This window comes from Leptidea sinapis, chromosome 29 (assembly GCF_905404315.1).
Source record: "Leptidea sinapis chromosome 29, ilLepSina1.1, whole genome shotgun sequence".
NCBI lineage: Eukaryota > Metazoa > Arthropoda > Insecta > Lepidoptera > Pieridae > Leptidea > Leptidea sinapis.
The window spans coordinates 7,443,893-7,464,106 of NC_066293.1; the positions used below are offsets into that span (position 1 = coordinate 7,443,893).

The 20,214-nt window shown below is 36.4% G+C and overlaps 1 protein-coding gene across 2 annotated transcripts in view; it reads left to right on the forward strand.

Moving 5' to 3' along the window:
• The window catches only part of LOC126973350 (glycerol-3-phosphate acyltransferase 3), a 60,888-nt gene that overhangs the window by 17,830 nt on the left and 22,844 nt on the right, over positions 1-20,214 (forward strand). For both annotated transcript variants that reach the window (XM_050820578.1, XM_050820579.1), the window contains exons 2-5: positions 7,715-7,841; positions 16,850-16,974; positions 18,733-18,869; positions 20,048-20,153. In XM_050820578.1, coding sequence (XP_050676535.1) covers positions 7,715-7,841; positions 16,850-16,974; positions 18,733-18,869; positions 20,048-20,153 — 495 coding nt within the window. The remainder of the gene's footprint in view (positions 1-7,714; positions 7,842-16,849; positions 16,975-18,732; positions 18,870-20,047; positions 20,154-20,214) is intronic.

The window sequence follows — 20,214 nt, forward strand, 5'->3', positions numbered from 1 at the left end:
TTTAAGTATTATTCCAATCGGTTCAGTAGTTTTCGTAGTATTATAACTGAAGGAAAAACTACGGAAGTCTCAATTTGCAAAATCAATTAAAGAAATAGGGACTCTCGCCGTCACACTAAGGTGTAATTCAGATCGCACAGCGCTATAAAATTACATTTTTATTTACATAGAAGTTGCCTCTCTTTCTATCGCATGACTCCTACCTCTTCTGACGACATTAGGGTTGACTTCTTTACCTAGAACTGTACCTATCTAGTATAAGGTCATCTTATAAATTAAGCTTAATTTTTTCTATGGTATAAATAGGTATGGAATCGTCATTTTAAATCCATATTCTTTCGATGTGAAAATACATTAGTTACAGATAGTAATATATGCGTTGGTAGAAAAAGAAAGAAATTAAAATTTTGATGGCAATAACTTTTATAGAGGACCTACTAACGATTTCGATATTTTTTATGAACATTAGGGACGAGACGAGCAGGACGTTCAGCTGATGGTAATTGATACTCCCGTAAGAATCCTGATCGGCTCTGCATTGTAATGGGTACAATGCAGTGCCGGTCAGGATTCTTGAAAGACCCATAAATTCTGAGCGGCACTACAACTGCGCTCGTCACCTTGAGACATAAGATGTTAAGTCTCATTTGCCCAGTAATTTCACTAGTTACGGCGCCCTTCAGACCGAAGCACAATAATGCTTACACATTACTGCTTCACGGCCGAAATAGGCGCCGTTGTGGTACCCATCATGTAGCCGGCATCCTGTGTAAAGGAGTCTCCCACTGGTTCGATACCTACACATGGAGTGACACAGGCCTGTTAAAGATGATATTATTTATTATTTGTGTCGACCTTGCGCCCTTGAGTCTAACATGCAACTTTTATCATGTATTTGTAAACAATAATGACCTTTGCGTGACCGAATGGAGTGTTTATCTTAACTAGATTCCATTTGTGATGTTAGTCCCGTGTACTATTATATATTATAAATAGCAATGCCCCGCGGTTTCACTCGCTTAGATACCGATCTCTTGGTAGTGGAAAGTTTACAAAGTCGAACTGTAGATTTATTTTTGTTAACATAAAAGTTAAATAATTCCGAAAAATCCGGCGTTTATAAATTAAGTTGACACTCGTAACGGGGTATATATAGCTCAAACGGGTCGAAATTAGATTAAAGGATCCTATTGCATTTAGAAATAATCATCCCGAAAAATTACACTTCGCGAAACATTTAATTGACATCGCGACTGGTCACTCACTCGGAAACAATAATAATTTTATTTTACATACATGTGAGAAAGGATTTCGCTTGAATGTCTTAAGACCAATTAGAAATAATAAAACACAAAAATAACATGTTTATTGTTGAATGAACAAACAAATCCCTTCACCATTGTTACGTATCTCTTCCGGGGGTAATACGTCTCAGCAGCCGACCAATCACAGCGCGTCATTTCATGGGACGAGGGTATAAAGCAGCGGTTCCTGGATTAATTTCAGTCTCGTGCCAGAGTTTGGCGAGACAATATCTCCTGAGGATGTCTCGTGTAGAGGCGAAACACGTAGGAAAGTGTTCCTATTCGAATCGAATTGTTTGAAGACATTTGGATAACATTAAAGTTTTATTTCACTTAGCTGTTGTTGGTTTTATTATTGTCGGCACTTATAAACATTTGAAATGTAAAAATTAGTGGCATAACTACAGTAGTTGGACATATTGTATCGCGGACATTTTTGTAGATATTGATACGTTCTATAATACTGTAAAACATTTTAGTGAACAACAACCTCTTTAGAATCGTTGTGATTTCCTGATGTTAACATTATGGTTATGACTGTTTCTAGCAAATTCACTTATGTGCCTATATGTACATGCATAACATTATCAAGAAAATATTTAGAGTCAACTGTAAAGATATTTATTTCTTTAAATTATGCTCTCAAAGATTCTTTAAGACCTAGGTTATAAATAAGGCAAAAAGCCCTCTTCTGCAGCACAAAGATGGTATTAATATCGGCTGCATTGCCCCATAACAATATTCCATAGGATAATAAGTATACTATTAGTATCTATTGCTATTATTACATTATTCAATCTGCAGAAAATCTACATAGTTTAAGGTCGTAGAACAAAACATCTTCCTCACTATAAGCACTTTAGTAGAATTTACAATTACTTCACTTAATAATCGAATGCAATGCACGAATATGGTATTTGAAGGCAAAAATACTGGTCAACTGTTGAAGATCAACTGGCGTGCTGATCGTTTGTAATAAACACGTTAGTAATCGACTGACAACTCACGGCCGTTCCCAATATTAACCCCCTTATTCATAATAGTCTGCTAACTTAAAGCATTGCTAATTCTCACTCTGTGTTCTTCTTATTGACATAAGTCAGAATGAGAAAAAACACTCCTTAGCGGCTGTATAAAGTTAGCGGACCATTATGAATAAGGGGGTTTGTGTACAGTAAGAGATAAATTTCTACCTTCTACTGTCAGAAATTAGCTGCCAATAATCTGAAGCTGTCCCATTATACCCGATAAGTCATTCTTATCGCCTTATATTGGGACGCGTGAATTGAAATTTCCACACAAATTTCTATCGCTGGTAAGCTATACGTCCTCGTATGTAGTGTGTACGGATAAGGTTAGTTACCGTCGATAAGTTTATTGGAACAGAAAAGTAGTTAAATTACGATTTTTATCTCAAGTAAGCGATAGACTGAATATTGGGAACGGCCGTAAGTGTACCTATTAAAATGTCCTCCGTAGACGTCTGTCACGAACAAAGCTCGGACGCCAACTAAATTGAAATGGAGCGATTAGACATTTTCTAAGTCCATTCAATTTAGGAAACAGTTCGGTCGGGAGTCTACCAATAGGAATAGGAAGGACAAACGAGCGTACGGGTCACCTGGTGTTAAGTGATCACCGCCGCCCACATTCTCTTGCAACACCAGAGGAATCACAGAGGAGTCTGACAAAAATTAGTTTTAGATCAATATCTAATTACTTGATTATAAATAATAATATATGTTACGTAACGTATTCGTTAACCTACGTTATTTTTTAAAATAAAATTTAGTTTTCGAAAGCGTAGTTATTGAATTAATTATTGAATTACGCTTTCGAAAACTAAATTTTATTTTAAAAAATAACGTAGGTTAACGAATACGTTACGTAACATATATTATTATTTATAATCAAGTAATTATTATATTTTAGAATGTTGAAAAAATGCATAACAGTTACTCTAACGTCTAAACCTAATCAATTCACCTCCTAACATAACACCTACCTATCATAAAAACTACATCATCATCACCATATCAGAACTACTTCCACTAATGATAATATAATTATATAATAATGATGTTATTTATAAATTAATAATTTATTATTTATTCTAAAAAATTAAAAAAAAATTTGGCGTGGACCACCCCTAACATGAATTTTATATATTAGATTTAAGCTGATTAAAGCCATCTATTAACTCATCTAAACGTGCGACCCATTGTAATTCTACGTCAACACTGCGAGCCGTCGGTCAGATTGAATCCAATTTAGTGATTTAGTGTTCACGAGCATATATTTTTCCTGCAGCAGATTTTTTGTAGATTGAATAATGTTAGAAATACTTCAGTCAAAACCATGCTCCTAATTGGATGGAGCGTTAAAATTATAAATTATATTAAACAGATATATAAAATTCTCGTGTCATGGTGTTAAACTTTGAACTCCTTCGAAACGGCTTGACCGAGTCTCATGAAATTTTGAGTGCATATTGGGTAGGTCTGAGAATCGGACAACATCTATTTTTCATCCCCCTAAATTTTAGGGTGGTTATACACGAAATTTTGGTTTTGAATTTTTTTGACATTTTTTTTTAAATTTGTTTGATTATGAGTCAGCATTAAAAATACATACAACTTCAAATTTTCACCCATCTACAATCAACAGTTACTTTTGTATCGCGATTTTAATATCGGCAATACAACGTTTGCTGGATCAGCTAGTTATATATATAATATTAATAATTACAAATTTTAGCAGAATGGTCAATTGTAAATACCTAAGGAGTATTTAGTGAGTATTGCATAATATGTAGATGAAGATACTTTTTTGTTATTTTTTTGAGTTCTCGTGACAGGCTTCGTCAAGCTTGCTTAAATGTCACTGCTTGTGGCGACGACATGGGACGGGTCGTCCCCTTCCGTAAAATATGGTCGAGGGAGTCGACGGCTGGCCCATGCGTCATGCTCGTGAACGGGCGCTACTTGTGGTGGCAGGATGATCCTGTTACCAGAAACACTCCTTCAGATTATTAAAATTAAAGTTATTTTTTTTTATGATCACGAATAAAATGCTCACAAAACATTTTGATGTCATTTCTTATACTACTAGATACTACTACCGCTTCGGAAACAAATGGCGCTCTGAGACAGAAGAAGCGGCGCAAGAAACTCTACCACCAATCTTTTTTTTTGCGCTCTTTTCAATAAAAATATACAATATTGTACAGTCATTTCTATCGCTATAAAATAATCACAATCTAGTCCCAGGCTGTCCGATCATTTAGATATTCAGCAGTGGAGTAATAGGGTTTACGACAGAGCCATTTTTTTATAAAACATTTAAATTTATTCATAGATAATGCCTGAACAGTGGCTGGGACTTTATTGTAGAAGTGTATACATTTACCCTTAAAGCTATTATGTATCTTATGAAGCCTACTAGAATTAGTTACAAGCAATCCCTTATTTCTAGTGTTATAATAATGAAAATCACTATTAAGAGCAAAAAGGTGATGATTTTTGTGAACATATATTAAATTTTCATAAATGTACTGACAATGAACAGTCATAATATTTATTTCTTTAAATTTTTCTTTGAGAGACTGTCTATAACCAAGCTGATATATAGCACGAACAGCTCTCTTTTGCAGTGCAAACACTATATCAATGTCAGCAGCATGACCCCATAGTAATATACCGTACGTCATGATGCTGTGAAAATAACTAAAGTACACTAATCTAGCGGTCGCAAACATTCGTGTACTCTCTAATCTTTCTAACTGCATATGCCGCAGAGCTGAGTCTATATGCTGCTATGGGTAATATGTGGACCCCACTGAAGCTTTTTATCTAACGTGATACCCAAGAAGACCGTAGTGTCCACAAGTTCCAAACTCTGGTCATTTATAAGTACGTTGGTTTGTACCTCCGCTGTGTTTGGTGTAATGAACCGTAAACACTGTTTTTTTACTGTTTAAGTGCAGATTATTCGTCTCAAACCAACGCACTATCTTTGAGAGTGCATTGCTGACCTCGTCATCAATATCCGCACGTCGCTTCACTTTAAAAATAAGTGAAGTATCATCAGCAAACAATACAATCTCATGGCTATCATCTACCACAAACGGTAGATCGTTAATATATATAAGAAACAAGAAAGGACCGAGAATAGAACACCATGTGGAACACCTATTCCCACACCGTTTGCCATTTACATCGACTATCTGAACTCTTTCGCTTAAATATGATTTTAACAGATTTAGGGCTCTATTTTTCACTCCATAATGCTTTAGTTTTAGGAGTAAAGTTTCATGGTGGACGCAGTCAAATGCTTTTGACAAATCACAAAAAATGCCCAATGCATCCTGTGACTCTTCCCAGGCGTCAAAGATGTGCTCAATGAGTCTAGTACCCGCATTAATTGTTTATAAGCCCCTAGTGAAACCAAACTGATTTCTGTTTATTATTATAAACAGACCTTACCTGTGCCAGTAGAGGGTTGCCAGACTCCGTCAGATATAGCCGAAGTATTTGCAAAAAGGTTTAAAGTTAGTATATGCCCGATCCGAAAACATATCATAAAGATGATGATATAGAATTCACAAGCAAATATATCGCGAAAGTCATCATATGAAGAGAGGCAAATCTCCGGGACACGATGGGCTCAGTATCGAGTATATACTTTGGGCCAGTGATAAAATATTTAATCATTTAAGTTGTCTTTTTAATCTTTGTATCAAATTTGCATACTTACCGGAAGCTCTAATGCATACGTTAGTTGTACCTATTGTCAAGAATAAAACAGGCGATCTTAGTAGTACAACGAACTATTGACCTATCTCCTTAGGCACTATACTAGGTAAAATATTAGAACGTCTTATTCAACCTGTACTTCTTAAGAACATTAAGATTTATGATGCTCAATGTGGTTTCCGTGCCGGTCTTTCGACAGATGCCGCTATTGTTAGCCTGAAGAGCGCTGTGAGTCACTACACAACTCGTCACACGTCCGTATACGCTTGCTTCTTAGACCTTAGCAGCGCTTTTGACTTGGTTAATTATAATATCCTATGGACGAAGTTGTGTGTAACGTGTGGTAAATTTGCTGAGATTCTGGTACGGGGGACCAACGAACTCTGTAAAATGGGGCGGCGCAACATCTAGCAAGTATAGGTTAGAAAGTGGAGTTCGTCAAGGTGGGGTGACCTCTCCTGATCTTTTTAACCTGTATGTGAATGGTTTGATCGAGGAGCTCAGAGGCACCAAAGTCGGCTGTCACGTAGGAAATGTTTGTGTCAGTAACCTTAGCTATGCTGATGATACGGTGCTTCTCAGCCCCTCGATCAAGGGGTTGAGGAAGCTGCTTTCAGTCTGTGAGCATTATGCTAATGCTCATGGTCTGAAATATAAAGTTTCCAAAACCAAAATGATGGTGTTCCCTGCAGGTGGAGGTCCGGATGGGGTACCTGAGGTGTATCTAAACGGAACGGTTATTAGTAATGTTAAGCAGTTCAAATATTTAGGTCACGTGCTTACGGAGAGGCTGCAAGATGACGAAGATATCGAGCGAGAACGAAGGGCCCTCGCTGTCAGAGGAAACATGCTTGCGCGACGATTCGCTAAATGCAGTAGGGATGTAAAAACTACCCTATTCAAAGCTTACTGCCTAGGCATGTACACCTGTCAGCTGTGGGTAACATTTACACATAAAGCATTTAGAAGAATAAGGGTCCAGTATAATGATACATACAGGGCCCTTACGAATCTTCCGAGATGCTGCAGCGCATCAGGCATGTTCGTGGAGGGTGGGGTCCCTGACTTCTTCGCTGTAATAAGAACGAGAATCGCGACATTTTTGAGTCGATTGCGCAGCTCAAAAAATAAAATCCTCACGACTATATCTAACGATATCAGGAGCCCTATATATAAATGATGGATATCTGTTCACATGGAGAATAACAAAAAATAAATTTGACTTGTAATTAATATTATGAATTTTTATATCTTTATATTTTTATTTTTTGGACACCACACCCTTATACAGTGATGGTTTTCTAGTTTTTAAGTTAACTTTTAATAAGAATAAAGAATTTAAAAAAATATATAAATATGCATAAACAATTATTGTGGAAATATATGTTTATTTGTTCCTTTGTCCAGTAATCTATACTAGTAAATGTACCTACAGCTGGTATTTTCCTTCGGTCATCCTGCGAAATCTACAGAACGAATAATATTTATACTATAAGATGCAGCGTGTTTCAGAGCTGGTTTTTCGACAATAATGTTTACACATTACTGCTTCACGGCAGAATAACGCACCGTTGTGGTACCCATAATCTAGCCGGCATCCTGAACAAAGGATTGCTGTTTTAAATATATCTGATAACATTTACATTAAATCCGCAGTATGGAAGGCAGCACATTGAGGTGGCGAAGAAACTGCAGAGGCTCGACAGTTCTGATGAAGACGAAGATCCACCCGTACCTGATGATAAGCCGCCGTCAGCGCTGGTCAAAGAAAACGGTCTCAATGGTAAGCTGATTTGTTGACAATCATGTTCGATATAACAAACAATCTGCATGAGCCTTCAAATTCAAATATTTTTATTCAAAACTAGCTGACCCGACAGACGTTGTTCTGTATAAAGTTTATTTTTTACCTCCTGAGAATGTTAGAAAGATATAAATTCTAATTAGATATTCTTTTTAAACTATTCTTTCAATTTGATTTCTAAACACATCAAAGGAAAAGCAAAATTGTTGTTTTTATTTAATTTTGAGAATTTTCATATTTATTTCATCATTCACCTTTTAAACCTTCTCTGGACTTCCACAAATAATTCAAGACCAAAATTAGCCAAATCGGTCCAGCCGTTCTCGAGTTTTAGCGAGACTAACGAACAGCAATTCATTTCTATATAAATTGGATGTGACATCCACTTATTGAAAGTAAAAATAAAAACTACCACCCATTCCAAAATGAATGCCTCAGGCGTGAGGAGAATGGGCGTAACAAACTCAGCGGGCTTTTTTTTTTATCAAAAAATATGTTTAATATTGTACAATTAAACTTATTATTTAATAGCCTGAGGGCCGTCGCTCCATTCTCAATCTGTGGTATCAGTAAGAAAGTCATTTATGTTATAGTAACCTTTACCACACAAACGTTTTCTAACACTTCTTTTGAATAACGTATAATACATTTGCTTTGAATGTTTTCTGAGATCTTGTTGTAAAAGCATATACATCGCCCCACAAAAGACTTACGTAAACTAACCTGAAAATGTAAACAAACCTGAAAACGTTGTAAATGAACTGAATTGAGGCAATTTATTTTTTTAACAGGAAATCAGTAAGTGTGCAATATTTTGTTTTTTTTTTTGGTGTTCCATAATCAAATTGCATTAACCAATATTAAATTACCTATCTTATTATAATTTTACATTTTTATTCGTAAAATTTATGATATAAGTGATGTTAATTTTGATATTAAGGTACATAAGTAATGTTTCATCTAGACTTTTTATGAGAGATAAAATCGATCATTGGTGCGATCAACCTTTGGGTTGATGAGAATTAATTTTATTGTTAATCGTATATAAATCACTAATAATAATAATAATAAACTTTATTTCACTAAACAGAGGTTCACAATACTTAAATATATATGTACTACGTCTTAAAAATTAACTTATCTTTATATATATATTTCTTGTGTGCGTGTGTATGTCACTGAACTTCTAGATGGCTGGACCGATTTTGATGATTTTTTGTATGTTTCAGTGAATTTGAGATTGGTTTAGATTCTCAATTCCATCCATATAATATAATTCTCCTGCTCATGTGTATGTTAGTGAACTCCTCCTAACCGCTGGACCGATTTTTCAAATTTAAGACGTGTGTACAGGACAACGTCTGTTGGGTCCACTAGTCTTATATAAGTAGGTATTTAATCGTCATTTTAAATCCATATTCTTTCGTTGTCTAAACTTCATTAGTTGCACATAGTAATATAATATGCGTTGGAAGATAAAGAAAGAAATTAAAATTTTGATGGCAATAACCTTTATAGAGGCTGCCGCACGCACTAACTTATTTAATGAAAATTAAAACGATTTTTTTAATGTAAATTCGGGACGAGACGAGGAGGACATTAAACTGATGGTAATTGATACGCCTGCCCATTACAATGCAGTACCGCTGAGGAAATAAAGTCTCATTTGTCCAGTAATTTCACCAGCTACGGCCCCTTTCAGACCGTAACACAATAATGTTAAAACATTACTGCTTCACGGTAGAAATAATCGCTATTGTGGTATCTAGCCGGCATCCTGTGGAAAGAAGAACTGGTTGTGGTTTAGTAGATATATATGAGTTACATTTTGGTAACTGAAGTATGTATGATACAATTAATGGTTAAGTCACCAGACTCTAGTTGACCAACTACCTTCAGGGTGATAGTATGCACGCTCTGTTTAATATTAAAAATACTGAGGTGCTAATGTCAAACGTGGCTGACTATTTAAGGCATACCAATCAAAATCGATTACAGTAACAGTAGTTAAACTAGCTAACTTACAAAGCGCAGGTCCGGCAATATAATATGGAGTATTGCTGTCGTCTTTGGTCAGGCGCACCCCAGTATCAGATCGATCCATTTGACCGCGTGCAACGGAGAGTATCACTTGGCGTTGCGTAGAGACGTCGCTTTACGCGTGTCCTCTACCGCACTTATCACGGGGAGTGTTTCGATTTCCACCTTCGCACGACACGCCACAAGTTAGGATATCATCCCCACCACCTGGATGCGTGGGTTTCTGTGCGGTTTTCAACGAGCTTTCTTCCACGTACTACAAAGCCGTGGAATGAACTTCCTTGTACGGTGTTTCCGGGACACGCGTACCTTCAATAAAGCGTATACACCTTCCTTAAAGGCTGGCAACGCTCCTGTGATTCCTCTGCTGTTGCAAGAGAATGTGGGCGGCGGTGATCACTTAATACCAGGTGACCCAGGCTCGTTTGTCCTCTATTATCTATCCATTAAAAAAACCATTAGTTAAGGCACACAAGTGACAAATCAAAATTGTTCACGCATCATCGGGCTGTCAGATCGTATATTAGCTAGTGTACTGTGGGTCTGTGGTGTCACCTATTTCTTTACAAACAGCTTTCCACGTTGCGTCACTCCGCAGCCCGCACACAGTTATAGTAGTAATGTTTCAAAGACCGGCTGTATTTGTAAACAACTTATATAACGCCTTCATATTACATCATGAACTCTCGTCTATGTGTAGCATGACCAATCATTGGAAATGTAAACTTGTTTAGACGCGCAGACCACTTTTATTGTGAGTATAGAACGAGACTAAGGGCCGGTTTCACCAATGAAGCTACAATCTGAGTTTACTTAAACTAGATAATGCCAGTCTTGTTCCCGACTAAAGACAAAGCCATTTCACCAATACAATCTAACCGTGTTTACGTAAACCGGGTATGCATGTTATAACAATAAAATGTATCAAATAAATGTCAAAGCTGTCATCATTAAGTATGAACCAAAACAGAATTGTTATATATTTAATTTGTAATATTTTTAAAGTGATAACAAACGATGCGGGTCTCAGACCCACCACCTCTCGCGTTCCGTGCGAGTGCTCTTCCAACTGAGCCAACCGTTCGAGTTGTGATATATTATGTCCTTAAATAATTTACACGTCTACATAAAGCTACACTGTGGGACATAGTACGACAACATTCCAGGTTATTACTATAAATACTGTTGAATCTATAAATTCCAGGTTTTTGGACTCTAGCATAACCGTACCCATTGTTTGTTGCTCATATGGTGGTTGAAATCGAATACAATTGGTTTTCTTACTATTTAACAATAGGTTATTATTTGTGAACCAATTTAATACTTTTAACATAGTATCATTAAGCATCGAATCGTTATCGAATGTGTTGTTATCTGCTGCGAGTTTCTCTACCACAAATGGAAGATCGATAGTATAGACTAGAAAAAAAATGGACCAAGGATCGAACCTTGGGGCACACCTTAATTTACAACTGAGCCCTTTGTTTGTAGGAAGGGTTACCGTTCGTCCGGATTAATGCGAATATGTCCGGATTTTATTTTAAACTACCTAACCTCACAGACGCTGTTCTGTCAATAGAAAAAAAATAGTATTCGGAAATAGTGTGGTCTAAAGCCATTGGAAATATTGTGTAATGAAAGTTAATGAGTTTAAAATGAAACAAAAACATATTTTTGAATGATTATATAGTTATTTTGTTGTAATAAAATGATAAAGATTAATATCGTATTTGTGTTAACAGCTTTTGCACAATCCTTTACGTTACCGCTTTATAATTGACAATTTTTTAAAGCATTAAAATGGATGTGGTATTTTGTTTCTAAGAGATAGATATATGCCCTCGTGGACTTTTCTGTAGACCAGTATAAAATAATAGTTTTCGGCTTGACCGATTCTCATGAAATTTTAAGTGCATATTGGGTAGGTCTGAGAATCGGACATCATCTATTTTTCATCCCCCTAAATGTTAAGGGTGGCCCACGCCAAATTTAATTTTTTAATTTCTTTTGACTTTATTTGATTATGAGTCAGCATTAAAAAATACAAACAACTTCAAATTTTCACCCATCTACGATCAACATTTACTTTTGTATCGCGATTTTAATATTGGTAATACAACGTTTGCTGGGTCAGCTAGTAAATTAGTTATGCTAGTAAATAAAAAAATTCGTCGAGAACCGCACTATCCATTGGTGAAATCAACATGAAAATCGGCGCAGTAGTTTTTGAGTTTATCGCGAACAGACAGATAGACAGACGAGGTGGAAGACTTTGTTTGATAATATGACGTAGTGATTAGATTGAAAATTGGAATATAGTAATAAATCTACATATTAACTTATATCAAATGAGTCTTTAATCTTGACGAGAAACGAAATTTAACCAAAAGTCCGGATTTTATTGAAATGGCAGGCGTTTTATCAGGACTTAGCAAATTACTAATTTGTAATACTAATTAATATAATACATATCAAGGGCCACTAGCGAAAGACGAAGCAGTATATCAACAGAGTGGTACCTTTTAGATGACAAAAGAAGAAGAGATAGACCTGGTACTAAATGGAGATACCTATAGTAAATTACGAAAAGGTGAAGGTTTAAATTATGAAAGCAGTAATGTGTAAGCATTACTGTGTTTCGATCTGATGGGCGCCGTAGCTAGTGAAATTACTGGGCAAATGAGACTTAACATCTTATGTCTCAAGATTACGAGAGCAGTTGTAGTTCTACTCAGCATTTTTGGGGTTTTTCAAGAATTCTGAGTGGCACTGTATTGTAATGGACAGGGCGTATCAATTACCATCAGCTGAACGTCCTGCTCGTCTCGTCCCTTGTTTTCGTAAAAAAAAACAATAAGGACGAATGGAAGTAGAAGGGTGAGGCCTTTGCTTAGCAGTGGGATTATATATAAAATATTGTAAATTAATTAGTAGTAGTTTTAAATTTTTTATAGGCTGTATACTGCAAATGTTTAGAAACTGATTGAAGGTGACTACCGCAATTGCAATTCAAATTCAAATATTTTTAATCAAAATAGGATTTAAAATCATTTATTGAACGTCAAAAACTACCACCCATTCAAAAGAGACTGCCTCAGACCTGAGAAGAATGGGCGCAAGAAACTCAGCGGGCTTTTTTTTTAAATATAACATATGGATTACAATGTGATATCGTACAATAAACATTTATAATTAAAGAGCCTGAAGATGTTCGCTTTATTCCCAGTCCGTGGTGTCATTGAGAAAATCGTTTATGCTATGGTAACCTTTCCCACACAAACGTTTTTTAACAATTCTTGTAAATTTCGTAACACACTTGTTTTGTACATTTTCTGGGATCATATTGTAGAAGCATATACATCGCCCAACAAAAGACTTACTAACTCGACCCAACTGAGTAGTATGCCGTACAGATTATTGTTTTTTTTTTTTTTTTTCAATAATACTGAGTGGCGCTAAACATTGTTTTTTTCTCTGACTTTCTTTGTAAATCCGGCCACGACGAAAGTATTTCAATTTTTAGGGTGACACTCACAAATAACGTGGATTTCTATTGGTATTCGAATTTTCAAAATCGGTGCAGTAGATCCAGAGAATACCCCCTACAACCTCACAAGCTGACAAACTTTACCTCTTTTTATGTTATGAAATTACAGCCGAACTTACGCGAATTTCACTTACACGGTTATCGGTTATCGCTCTGTTCCAAGGTTTGGAACCGGTTTTAAATTTAACAATTAAAGAATATTATAGCATTTTATAGCCCTAATGAACCGGTTAATTGGGAGAAAATATTTGAGTGCAGTGTTGTTAAACAAATGTGAGATAAATATCTTTAAGGCGACACTAAATGCCAGCGACCTTGAGCGATATGAGTTCACGGCTGCCGGCCCGCCATCTATGTAACAAAGCCAATATTTTCATAATTCTTGCGTGGAAAACAGTTTAAATGCTTACAAGCCTCGTTATTCACTACTAATCTGAATAAGTGAACCTACACAAAAAAGTTGAAGCTATAAGAATAACTTTTCTCAGAGAAGTACCAAAAAAATGCGTCACACCATGCCAAAAAACTTGTTTAACTTCAAAGAAAAGTGGTAGTTCAAAAAGGCTCGGCAGTGTTAACTATAACCAACAGCAAGCAGTAGCAACCTACAAATAAGACTTAAGGATATGTGTAACAGGATTAAGTAGTGTTCATAGCTCCAAATGCTATACTTTCACCACAAAACTTGTCTAAAAACATCATGTTTGCGTGTTTTCTGCTTACTTTTCGCCTTAAAATTAAAACTGCGCTCTGAAATATGACGCGGCGGTTGAAAAACCGCTCTAAAACTTTTTTACATAACTGTCTTAAAAACCAAAAACCGTAAAATTTCGGTGAAAGGTAGAAGAGAAACGATTTAAATGTTCTCAATGTATATAGAATAAGCTTTATTTCCGTAGCCAAGTCTTGCGTGTTTGTTATAAGTTCATATATATATTACTAGCAGACCCAGCAAACGTTGTATTGCCGATATTAAAATCGCGATACAAAAGTAACTGTTGATCGTTGATGGGTGAAAATTTGAAGTTGTATGTATTTTTTAATGCTGACTCGTAATCAAACAAATTAAAAAAAAAATTCAAAAAAATTTAAATAAAAAATTAACCCCCACCCTTAACCTTTAGGGATATGAAATAGATGTTGTCCAATTCTCAGACCTACCCAATATGTACTCAAAATTTCATGAGAATTGATCTAGCCGTTTGAGTTCAACTACAAACAACCGCGACATGAGAATTTTATATATTAGATAGTTTGTTTTGTTATGAGGTCGATTATTATAAACAAAAATAATTATTGATAATCATTTAGATAATTCGTCAAGATCATAACTAATATGCTAAATATAGTATATTTTATTTATCAGTAAAACTGCGTATCTGCGATACCGCCGATACAGCCGTGAAAACCAATAAAAATCGTTTATTTAATAGTCGATACATAGGCTGCACTAAAAGTATCCGGAATGGAATATTTCCACTGTTCCTGTCATGTTAAAATCTTTTTAATTAAAAACTATTTCGTTTTAAAAATGGAATACCATTTATTTATTTAAAAAAAGATTCTCGGACTTGTCAAACTTGTTTTGTCGTTGAGAAAATGGAATTGACTCGAGAAAATTATTAGACCATCCGCCGTACAGCCCCGACCTAAGCCCTAATGATTTGTATACTTTCCCTAAAATAAAGAATAAATTGCGTGGTCAGAGATTTTCATCACCTGAAGAAGCTGTGGACGCCTACAAAACGGCCAGTTTGGAGACCCCAACTTCCGAATGGAATAGTTGCTTCAATGATTGGTTCCATCGTATGGAATAATGTGTAAAATTTCGCGGAAAATACTTCGAAAAGCAATAAATACATTTTTAAATAGTAATGTTGTGTCACTTCCTTGATTCCCGAAATTTTCAGTGCAGCTCTCGTATAGCCCCGCTCATGGCTGCGCGGCCAAACCGCGCGATCTGGCCGCTAGTGTGCGGGGGCTCTTATAATATGAAAGGGTTCCATCGCTGTGTCAACGCGCGGGGGTTATGACTCGTTCTATTGACGATTTTTTTTAATACACTTTCTCGGAGAATACCTTTGCATTATTGATTTGACAACTGGGCTAAAAATGTTTTTTGCAGCCTTTTAAGAATCTTTACGATTTTTGTAGCCAAGTCGTATTTTCTGCATTTACTACAATTCGTGGTTTTGCGGGAAACAAAAACAATTTGTAACACGTTCTTTATTTGTTTTATATTTGCCTACTGAATATTTTGATACACTTGCCTTGTGCTTTCTCGGGGCATGAAAATAATAGGGAAGTCCCAAGCCCAAGGTTTTCCTAAGAGGAGACTAAGGGTATTCACCACCACCAGTGGGAGGCTTCTTTGCACAGGATGCCGGCTAGATTATGGATACCACAACGGCGCCTTTTTCACCCGTGAAGCACTAATGTGTAAGCATTATTGTATTTCGGTCTAAAGGGCGCCGTAGCTAGTGAAATAATCGGCCAAATGAGACAACATCTTATGTTTCAAGGTGACGAGCGCATCTGTAGTGCCGCTTAGAATTTTTGGGTTTTTCAAGAATCCTGAGCGGCACTGCATTGTAACGGGCAGGGGGGATCAATTACCATCAGCAGAACGTCCTGCTCGTCTCGTCCCTAATTTTCATAAAAATAAATCGAATCTTAAGTACGTGTGGCGGCCTTTATAAAGGTTATTGCCATCAAAATTTTAATTTCATTCTTTCTATTCCAACCCATACATTGCATAAGCATAAGGCGTAGTAGAAAAGAGCGATTTCACTATTTGGGTGTAGAGAGATCGGAAGCCCTCGACTTCGTCTAGTGCCTTCAGAATCAATCCTCGTTAGGAAACGCCAACTTTCTCCCCTCGGTTAACAATGTCCTACTCCCATTTACCTGAATGTGTACTTTTTTGTTATTTCAGTATACTATACCTGCATATTACAACTAGTATTGTCAAATTGCTTCAGCGCGAAGTCAGAGCAAGCGACTAGTATTCTATAAAAACAAAATGGCAGAACAGCAAAACTTAGAACTTTTAGTGTTACAATTTGAAATTTTAAAACTTATTTTCAATATTATATTAATTAAACAGAAATACTATTTCTACAATGCACAGTATATACAGATTGAACTTTTCACTAAATCCATTCAATTTCACTTATAAGATATACCCAGCAGTAATGTTGCATAATACGTCAGCTGTATAGCTACAGATATACTGCTGTAAGCGATACGCGATAAATAAATATTTTTTTAAATTATTTATTTATCGCGTGCGCCAGTCATGAGCAATAACCCATAAGATTTTCCCCCACCAAAAAGTGCCGTGAAGTTTTCATTTCAAAAATAATTAATGAGTCATGTAGATCGTCAACAATGGTTGCAGGTACGAAGATGAGCGTGATAGAACGCCAGGAGATCCTCGGACCCTCGCCGGAGCTGAACTACAAGAGAAGCAAGAGTCAGGAGCGGCTGCAGAATGGGTACAGGAACGAGCAGCTCAACCCTGAGGTGAGGATTTTTTTTTAAAACCAATGAAAGAATTGAAACAAGAACAAGTGTGTGTGTAGTTATGTATGCACCCAAGAAGTTATACTTCTTTGGCCTAACAAAGCAAAAATCCTTAAAATTATTTATTCCTCGTGCTATTCTACGTTTGTAGAAAGAACAGTATTGTAAAAAGCTTAAAACGATGGCTTTGACAATGAATTATTAAATAACGAATAGGGCTCTTGAACCCTTTGCCTATCCTCATAATGGACGAAGAAACCAACACAAGAAAATATCGCAAACGTCAGAGAAGTTTAGGAACCAACTTCACCCTGTTACTTTTGTGTTACAGTGATGCGCGCACATCTTAAAATTTACTCTCATGATTTTTTCATAACGCGCCTAAAGAAATATAACTTCAAAAGTATTTCCGAATGAACCTTATATTATTATCTATTAACGCCCCGCAGCCGCTTACGAGTGAAATTTCTTAAAATCCGTTCTGTTCTGACCTCTACTCGACGAAAGGAAAATTACGAAAGGAAGATTAAAATCTAAATAATTTAATATACGTTATCGGTCTTACAAATAAACTTGGCATAAAGTTATACCTGAGAATAAACCACGGAAAGTTTCCGATTGTCAAGAAGCCTTGCTAATAAACGCGGGAAACGTTACCCCTCGTTTACACCAAGGTTACAAGGTTAAATTAATTATACACGTATTTGACAAGTTTCATGCAAGTAACAAATACAAGTTGTATGCATGTTTTCAAAATACAATAACAAAAAACTTGTCGTAGACAATATTTGTATGAAACTTGTCTGATGAAATTGTTTGTCACCTATTAGTTGTCTGCATGTATATGATCTCATGTTTTATACTTGTAGCTAAACTTCTTTAAGACATGTCAGTGCAGAAGTTAATGAATTTGACAACACAATTGACTGCTGGCACAGACAATAGAAAATGAAGGTACTGCGCAACTTTGCTTTATGAGTGCAGTATACTTGATCATCATACAGAATGAAGGAAATTGAGGAATATCTCGCAAGTACTGGTAGCGATCCTTTTTGAGGAGACGATAGCAAGAAGGGGCCTATCGTTCTTTATTGAATAATTTAAGAATAGATTCAGAAATTTTGTTAGAATGAGACCAGTTTTGGAGAATCCTCTAGGAATTCTGGTGCTAAAGTGAGTGTTACTGTCCTCTCGGCGTTTTGGTGAATGAAATATGATTTGCGTTATACCGAGAACTTTGATGCGATGATAGGTCGTTGACCACTGATGAATTATTTAATATTTTATGCGAAGTGCGTGCGAACTGTGCAGGTGTTCGGTGACAATTTTGTTGTGAACCGGTGCGAAAGTCCATTGGCATTCGATTAGCCAATCAGATACCAATGCGTCTGTTGTCTGTAGGTATCTCTATTTCCTACGGGAACTGTCTGCACTATAGTTTGCCATAACAAAAACTTACAACAAAGAGAATTAACAAGTGTCAGAATAGTATTTCAGGGTTTAAAGATTCTAAAAAAGGAAGCTTATTGCCAACATGGAAACACCCAATGTAATAATAACCATTACATCATCCAAATGAGTGTTGTAATGAAATTCAGTACAACATTACAACACTCGTTTGGATGATGTAATGGTTACTAGGCCTGGATTTTTTTAATGTTAGCAGTAAGCTAACTGTTTCAGAATCTTTTATAGAGGATTCATGTTATGGGTGTAGATAAATTCTGATGAAAAAAACTTTTTTTTATTGAATTTCAGAATAGTCTCGAAGTTAACCTCTATCACTGCCTTGACCTGGTTAAAGCTGGCATGGAGTCCATCATCGAAGACCAAGTCACATCAGTTTTCGAAGCGGAGGAGTTGAGGAGTTGGAACCTGCTCACCAGAACTAATCGGTACACTAATTTACTTATTAAATATATTCATCACACTAAATCGCAAAGTAAACCTTATTGCATCATAGAAATATAGCCATAGACTTACCAGTGGGAGGCTCCTTTGCACAGGAAGGATTCCGGCTAGATTATGGGTACCACAACGGCGCCTATTTCTGCCGTGAGGCAGTAATGTGTTAGCATAACTGTGTTTCGGTCTGAAGGGCGCCGTAGCTAGTGAAATTACTGGGAAAATGAGACTTAACATCTTATGTCTCAAGGTGATGGGCGCAGTTGTAGTGCCGCTCAAAATTTTTGGGGTTTTTCAAGAATCCTGAGCGGCACTGCATTGTAATGGGCAGGGCGTATCAATTTCCATCAGCTGAGCGTCCTGCTCGTCTCGTCCCTTATTTTCATAAAAAAAGACTAATGGCTATTAACTCACCGGACACCATGGCGGCGCAACCAGTTGCCGCTACCAACAAAATATATAGAGTTACTCACCTGTTGTCCGTTTGGTTGCGCAACTAATTTGGAACCAGCTCTGCGCGGGCACAGAACGTTACTGGTCGCGACACCACTTTTTACTATAGAGCTCAGACACTCCCATCTAATTGCATACGATGGATAACTTCGATACAGAAAGGTTTATTATCGAATTTCAAACTAGGCCTTCAATTGCGGATCTTCATCAGATAATTGAGATACAAAAATAAACTGAAATTTTAAGGCTAAATAAGGATAAACCCACCGGTGTTTGTTCTCTTGAACTTTATTTTCATACTTACATACATACTAAACATACGTGACTCTGTTGTCTGTATGGTGTCTAATTTGGTAGCTTACGGATACCACGGTGGCGCGACTGGTTGCGTCACCGTGGTTTCTCGGTGTAATAAAGCGTGTTCAGATTTAATAAGTTAAGTTTTCATTTGTATAGATCATTTTGCTTGCTAGTCGATAAGAGATGGCGCTAGTTGTATTTGAAATCGCACAAACAATATTTGCCTAAATTTTGTATGGTTCAAATATTTGGTATATTTGATCTCTAGTCTTGTATGCATTGTTTCATTTCGCAGCCACTACAGTAGCTTCTTGGGAACCTGTTCAAAGCCCTAAGGGTTTAAATAAAGAACCAGCACTCACTAAACGGTCACGATAAAAGACCGCTAACCTTATGTAAACCTATCTGATTTCAGACAATACGAATTTCTCACTTGGAGGCTGACAATTATCTGGATGATGGGTTTCGTAGTGAGATACTTCTTCTTGTTGCCGCTGAGGATACTGATCTTCTTCATTGGAGTGAGTGTTATTTAAGAGTATGATATAATTTGTTTTATATTATAACTTAAGATCATTTATA